The 7,205-nt window shown below is 38.8% G+C and overlaps 2 protein-coding genes across 2 annotated transcripts; both read left to right on the plus strand.

Annotated features, from left to right (window-relative positions):
- Positions 1-3,602: 3,602 nt before the first annotated feature.
- Positions 3,603-4,544, plus strand: LOC137968171 (adenosine receptor A3-like). Its single transcript, XM_068814801.1, has one exon. It carries the CDS (start codon positions 3,603-3,605, stop codon positions 4,542-4,544), a length of 942 nt encoding a protein of 313 aa, XP_068670902.1.
- Positions 4,545-6,216: 1,672 nt separating this feature from the next.
- Positions 6,217-6,861, plus strand: LOC137968172 (uncharacterized). Its single transcript, XM_068814803.1, has 2 exons — positions 6,217-6,586; positions 6,656-6,861. The coding sequence occupies exons 1-2, from the start codon at positions 6,217-6,219 to the stop codon at positions 6,859-6,861; spliced, it is 576 nt and encodes a 191-aa protein (XP_068670904.1).
- Positions 6,862-7,205: the final 344 nt, after the last annotated feature.

Raw genomic sequence — 7,205 nt, forward strand, 5'->3', positions numbered from 1 at the left:
GCCTGTATCGTTCGAGGATCCTTCCTTGTCATCCGCTAAGTTAACTATGGTCGTGTATCATTAATTTGATCATTGGTTGGGTTTCAAGCGGAGTTAAAGGCTCCCCTACCTTGTCACCTGGAAAGAAAATTTCCCTGGAGGGCCACGCCGTAATCACGGAAATCACCTGGTGTAGTGGTTATCACACTTACTAGTAACGGGTAGACGTGGGTTCAAATCCCGCTCAGGGCAAAATACCTTCCAAAACATTTGTTCAGTCAAAAATATGATTCGTTTTCGCAAATTGGCCATTTGTGTGTCACGTATTGTATCCCAAACAATACAACATTATGTGAAATAGGGTTCTATTATTGTAAGATTTTCTAATTTAAGTACAGGTTTAATCATTTTCAACATGCTTAAGTTGCTTGCGATTTTTTGCCTTTTGCTTAACATGTGGTCTCTTACTTGAGTCAATTTCCACTGTATATGTGCCACTGGCGCCTCATAACCCCTACTCCTTTATAATCTATATTATTGCCAATTATCGACCCCATCTTAGGCACTTTTTAATTTCAAAACGTAATGTAATGCGAATAGTAAATATTAAATCAACAGCGCAACAGTTCTTTCTGTAACAACTCCTTTTTTAACAAGAACCTTTCCATTTTTTTAATCCCACTAGCTAAAATTTTCTTACCCCCAAACTCCCGACAATTTGCGACCCGATTCTTGTAAATATAAGTCTGTCGGGAATTCTGTTGAAAACGCAACCCTACTATAGCCAATGCAGTCGTGAAAATGCGACCTCACCCTGCAGCACATCCCCATCAGCCCATTAATAGGGTCGGGATTCGGTGTTTCTAACAACAGGCGACAGAACCCTCGCAAGATCACTTTTTTTTCTTTTGTCAATTGTCCTACTTCTGTGATTTCGAGTAAATTTAGAAAAAGCGTAAAGTACATGTAAATGTAGCAGGCAATAGTCTTTCGTGAGATATCTGAGGTCAGTCTTTCTCGGGGTTTTTCGTTGAAGTATGTAGCTCCCTCGACAGGTAGGTCTCAATGGTGTATGTGTCAGGGGGAACTCCACAACATTTAAAGACTTAACTCTCGTGAGGTGAATAACACAAGCATGCCTGCCCAGTGTTTATCTTTATTTGCAAAGGGAGCGGCTGGGTAGGTTTCAACGAATAATAGCCTGTTGTAAGCGTAGAATAACAACATTTATTAAATTCTCAACCTCAGATAAGGCAACTCTAGCTTTCTCATTGGTTCACTGGATCTCGGTTATCATTATTAAACCTGCGTTTGACCTTATATGGAAATGAATGCGGCAAACGTCGCTCAGCATAAAATTTTTGGCGCCCGGAAATCACATCACTTTCCGGTCGTTTCTTAAACTCACATAAACTTTAGCAAAACCGAAGGCCGAGAATTTAATAAAACAATGATTCCATTCGCCCTTCTTGGATACGAGATTGGTAATAGGGACTTTAAGATACGCCGACTACGGACTACGGACTACGGACGGGAGGTGTTTGGGACAGGGACGTAAAATTGGGTTTTCCCTTGAGCCACCGTCGCGAGCTCACGACGGTGAGTAGTCATGCAAGTTTGCGCAGTCAACAAAGACGTTAACAGTGGGAAAGAAAGGTAGATAAAAAAAACAAATTATTGTATCAAAATAAAGAGAATTATAGTTTTCATTTCATTTTTTCAATCAATAAGTATTTGTAGTGATATGATTTTCGTTTCAAGCAACATTTTCAGCAGAATAATTTCGAAGAGTTTTGGAAGTCTCGATTTTGATTTACAGTGTCAAAGGGCAAATGGTGGAAACCATATACATTTACGCTTAATTCTATCACGTGAATAGATTTCATTGTTGTCACTTTATATATTGCCTCAGTAGTTTAGCCAGTATGCATTTAGGGTTTGCTTTCGGTCTCCAGATTCGCTTTGATGAAATATTTTTCCTGAATTTTGATGACGATCCCCTGAACTCATCTCACTTGAACGGCCGATGGAAATTGCGTGCTTTTAAAACTTAAGTGATTTGCAAACTCTTCCTGCTTTAGTAATCATGTAATAGGCTGTTCTTGTTATTTCGGATTTCCTCAGCTCAATTTTGTTTGTAAGGGCTAGCACTGCTGCTTTGACCGTAGCACGTAGTCTGTTGTCCGCCAACTTAACTTCGTATTTTCATGCCATCAGCCCCGTACTCGATCCAGTGCTCCAGACCTGGGGAACAAGCGCCCAACGGTAGTCCGTAGTCTGTAGTCGTAGTATCTTAAAGTCCCTAATAGCCAACTCGGCACTACGCACCTCGTTGGCTATTTACCATCTGATATCCAATGTGGGCTCTTGGAATAATTGTTAGATATTTAAATGAATAGCACACGTGTAGTTATTCTCTAAACCTAGCTAATTATTTATATGACTGCATATATCCGTACATACTCGTCTTAGACCTATCACTTAAATAAACTATATGCACTTCAACAGTTGTTGGGTCTAAGTACCGATTGAAAAACGTTTTAATTTCGCTTTGGAGTTAGCCTGTTACATTTTCACGAAGGTTGTATTTTTCTTCGGACCTTAATGGTTTCGTTTTCGATAATCAGTTTTTCTCAAAATAATCATTTTTCATTGATAATTATAGGGAATTAGTTTTCACCACAAAAGTTCTGTGTATGAAAGGGAACTCGCGTAAAGGCTCAGAAATTTCACACATTTGCCGAAAAAATAAGGGCACCCAACGAGTTATCTCGGTAAATATCTGTTCGGAAGGAAGGTGGACTGGAATTTTCGAATATTCAAAATTAGACATTCGAGGCGCACTAAGATTTTGGGCGTTTTTCTGATCAGACTTTTTCGGGAAAGTAGTAAAGAGTCTCAGTGAAAATTGCGTAGTTCTAAATTTCAAAACCACATTGAAGTACGCTATAATTTTAATAAGCTGGGTAAGAGTAGGCTGTAATATTGGAAACAGCATAAAGGTTAAAGATTTACAACTTCTATCGTTTTCGACACAGTTTGTTTGAGAATCACACTTCAAGCGAACATCCCCTAAAAATTTCGGGAAATAAAAAGGACTTCGTAATGTAAAGTTTTTTTTATCGGACCCTTCACAATTTGCGATAACTTTCAAACAAGGCAAATTAGAAAAGCTACCTGAAAATCTATACAGACCTGAAGTTGTCCTAGAACATCCGAACAGATAAATATTTTGTATTTTTTTGTGGAAACCTGACTAATTTGAAGACAACAGGTCGTTGACTGCCCCTAATAAAATACTTTTTTGCGGATAATTACTGTAGTATTCTGACGATCGATCCCTTCCCAGTTGAAATTTAAAGGAAAGCTTACATATATTATTACGAGACACAATGACGACAATGTTGCTATGCTAAGACAGATAATCCACGGCTCTAAACCAATTAGCAAAGCTGTTTGTCCAGAAGCTGACGTACAAAACAAAACACAAGCGTGATGAAACGTTCACGAATATTCCTTCCGGCAGGGATGATTCAAAGAAGAGAGTCAATATTACTCCAGCTTTGCTTATCCACGAACAAAAAAACTGAAAGAAAATTACTTGCGCTTAAAATACTCACAACATGGATAATCAAAATGATGCCGACAATTCATACTACCTGCTCATGAAGCAGTCAACAACAATACCAACAGAAACAGCTAAGATTCTTGCTGGTGTTAACATTTTTCTTGCCATCGCCGCATCTCTTGGCAATGGTGTGATCCTAATGGCTTTACCCAAAGTTTCTTCTGTTCATCCGCCAACAAAGCTGTTGTTTCAATGCCTGGCCGTCACTGATCTCTGCGTTGGTGTCATTATACAGCCACTATTCATTCCACTTGTGTTGGACTCCGTTTTGAAGATAAATATGAAGCTTTTTGCTTCCATTTACTTAGGGCAAGCCGCAATAAGTTATACGTTGTGTTCAGTCTCGTTCTTCATCGCAACCACCATTGCTGTCGACAGACTTCTTGCTCTCAGGTTGGGATTAAGATACAAACATGTCGTCAACTTGCGGCGAGTTAAGGCAGCTATCCTTTTCGCCTCCCTTTTGGGCGTTTGTTGTGGATTGACCCATAGTTTCTGGAATTATCAAATCGCTTGGATTCAGGTTGTTGTTTGTATTGTTCTTTGGGCTCTTTTATCGCTCCTCTCTTACACGAAGATTTTCTTGACACTCCGAAAACAACACGGACAGGTTCAAGAAACCAATTTCAACGGCCCCTTGCAGTCCCCTTGCAGCAGAAATCCCCTTAATATAGCAGTTTACACGAAGACAGTGTCTGATATAGCGTGGGTACAGTTGGCATTGGGAGCTTGTTACTTCCCATTTGTAATTATGGTGTTCATAACAATTACGACACGGTGGAGTGGAGAAAGCACCAATGTCCTCTGGATATCAGCAGTAACTTTGATTTATCTTAATTCTTCTTTAAACCCTCTTCTTTATTGCTGGAAAATGAAACAAGTTAGGAAAGCCGCGAGGGTCGTAGTTCGGCAGATCTGTTGTTGCCCAGCGATTTGAGTTATGTACTTTTGGTTGTGACGCTTTAATTTAAACAATGGGGAGACAAAGCGCGGTGTTGAGCTTCGCTGATTGTCATTGATTGAGAATCATCGGCCTTAATTAGATCGGGAATCTTTGTGATATGTAATTGTTAGGACTATACTGAACAATTCTGAACAATTTTCGTTTCTAAAACTGTGACTTATCTTTTCTTAAAACGTGTCAGACGTCTTAGTTATACTGATGCTCTTTTATGATAAAATGAGAAAACAAAGAAGCACTTAAGCTTCTTTCATTTTACTGAGTCGCGTTGTTTTAGCTTGTTGTTGTTGTTGTTGTATTTTCGATTCAAAAATCCAGGAAAAAGGATTATGACCTTGGCTGAGAAATGCAGAAATAAATGTGACTTTAGAGCATGAGATGTCATTTATTGAACAAGTCTTATCCTCAACTTGTGTCGATGGCATTTGTGTATTTTTTTTTTCCGTTAACCTTGTGTTATGTTAATTAGCGCCCACATTGCTTGAATACGAGACGAGCGACAAAAATTGTCCTCAAGTTTCCTTGACAATGACGTTATTACTAAAAATAAATAATCTTGATTATTTAACTTTACTTTGAGTATGGCCTTTCAGAGAAATGCAATAGGTGATAAATTTGAGGCAAAGGCTGCAGTCTTGACCCAATAAAAAAAAAAAAGGTTCAAAGGTTTTTACATGGCAATGAGACTACCTAAGCCATTTGGCTTACAAGACTGATAGTAAATATGAAGGCAGGTGCTCTTTTATCTACATCTCAGCGAAATGAATTTCGACAAAATCACAAAATAGCTTCGTTTACCAAAAATTAGAGGCAATAATAATAATAATAATAATAATAATAATATAATAATAATAATAATAATAATAATTAAAGGGGAAAAAGAAAGGCAAAAGGTGGAAAAATACCAGGACTTGAAGAGAGAGATCGGAAGATTGTGGAAACTCAAAATGGTAGAAGTCGTACCTGTAGTGATAGGAGCCTTTGAAAGTGTCACCAAAGGATTTGATAGGTGGATTGAAAAGCTAGGGATACCATTCAATGTTGGAGTAATTCAAAAAACTGCTTTGTTGGGAACTGCAAGGATTTTGAGGAAAGTGTTGGAAATGTGAAGAAGAGACAAGTCTGTTAGCCTTTGGTCATTTGTTATGACTCGCCTATCAGAAGAAAAGACGGCAATGACAACAGCCAGAACATGATGTTAAATAATGATAATAATAATAATAATAATAATAATGTAGAAAACGATGCTTTGCCTGTAGAACAGAAAGGGTGTACAAGAAAGAGCAGAGGCACAAAAGATCGGTTGTTGATTGATGAGATGGTCCTTGCTGATTGCAAAAGAAAGCACAAGAACTTGGTTATGGAGTGAGTGGACTATAAGAAAGCTTAATATATGGCTAGCTCCATGAGGGAGCAAGATGAACCAAATCGCGCTGTGATGGAGTTATACTGCCCGCTCGGAATTTCTCGCCTGGTCCCGCAAGATCAAAGATCATTTTTTGGATTTTTATCCCATATAATAAATCCTTTATTGACCAAGCTTGTTCGGTCAAGATGGCTGGATATTGGCCTCGTTCTTTTCTTGCGTGTTTATGGACCGAGACGAAGTCGATATGGTGTATCACTCCTGGATTACTGAAAGATTAAAATGGCACTGATAGCGGAAAATATAATAACTTTTCTGCAAGAATCCTTGGTAAACTGGGAGACAGAACTGACATCTTGTGGAGAGACACTTGGTTTAGTTGATATAAGACCGGATATCTTTCAAGGAGACAACTTGTTCCTCCTTATCTTTGCTCTTTGCATGGTGCCTTTGACCAAGATCCTACAAAATGTCAAAGCTGGATATACCTTACAAGATGTCAAAATAAATCACTTGTTCTTCATGGATGACTTGAAGGTCTATGGCAAGATTAAAGCAGAGATCGAAAGCCTTGTATGGACAGTACAGTTGATTATCCAAGACGTAGGAATGGAATTTGGGATAAGACTGGAGCGGGGGAAGTTGTGTAAAAGTGAGAGTATTAAGTTGATACAAGGAAGTTGATGACGCAGATTAGAGGTATCATATCTTGGCATTCTAGAGCTGGACAAAGAAAGGGAAATGAAAGACATATTTCGAATAGAGTACTTAAGGCGGTTGAAACTTGTCATGAAATCTCATCTCAACAGTAAGAACAAGGTCAAAGCAGCAAACACTTGGGCTGTGTCGCTAATTAGGTATGGAGCCAGAACAATTAAATGGAATGAGGAGGAACTTCAGGAAATAGGATGTCTAGAAAAATCTTGACAATGTATAAGAAGCTACATCCAAGAAGTGACGTCAGAATATGCGTACCCAGAAAGAAGGGAGGAAGAGGCCTGATCAGTTGTGGGAGCTGCATGAGGAGAGAAGAGAACAAACAAACTGAGCTGGTTTGTGAGAAATAGTGAATAGGCATTACTCAGGAAAGTTGGAGATAGCAATGTAGTCAACATCTCGGAGGCTATGGACCCAAAGAAGTACAGAGTGAATGAAGAAGGCGAATGAATGGAAGCAGAAAAGAATGTATGGGCAGTATGTGAGAGAAAAGGAAGGTATTGACTGCGATAGAACTTGACATTGGATTGCAAAAGGAGATTAAAAGCATGTAC

Source organism: Montipora foliosa, chromosome 8, assembly GCF_036669935.1.
Source record: "Montipora foliosa isolate CH-2021 chromosome 8, ASM3666993v2, whole genome shotgun sequence".
In the NCBI taxonomy this organism is placed as follows: domain Eukaryota; kingdom Metazoa; phylum Cnidaria; class Anthozoa; order Scleractinia; family Acroporidae; genus Montipora; species Montipora foliosa.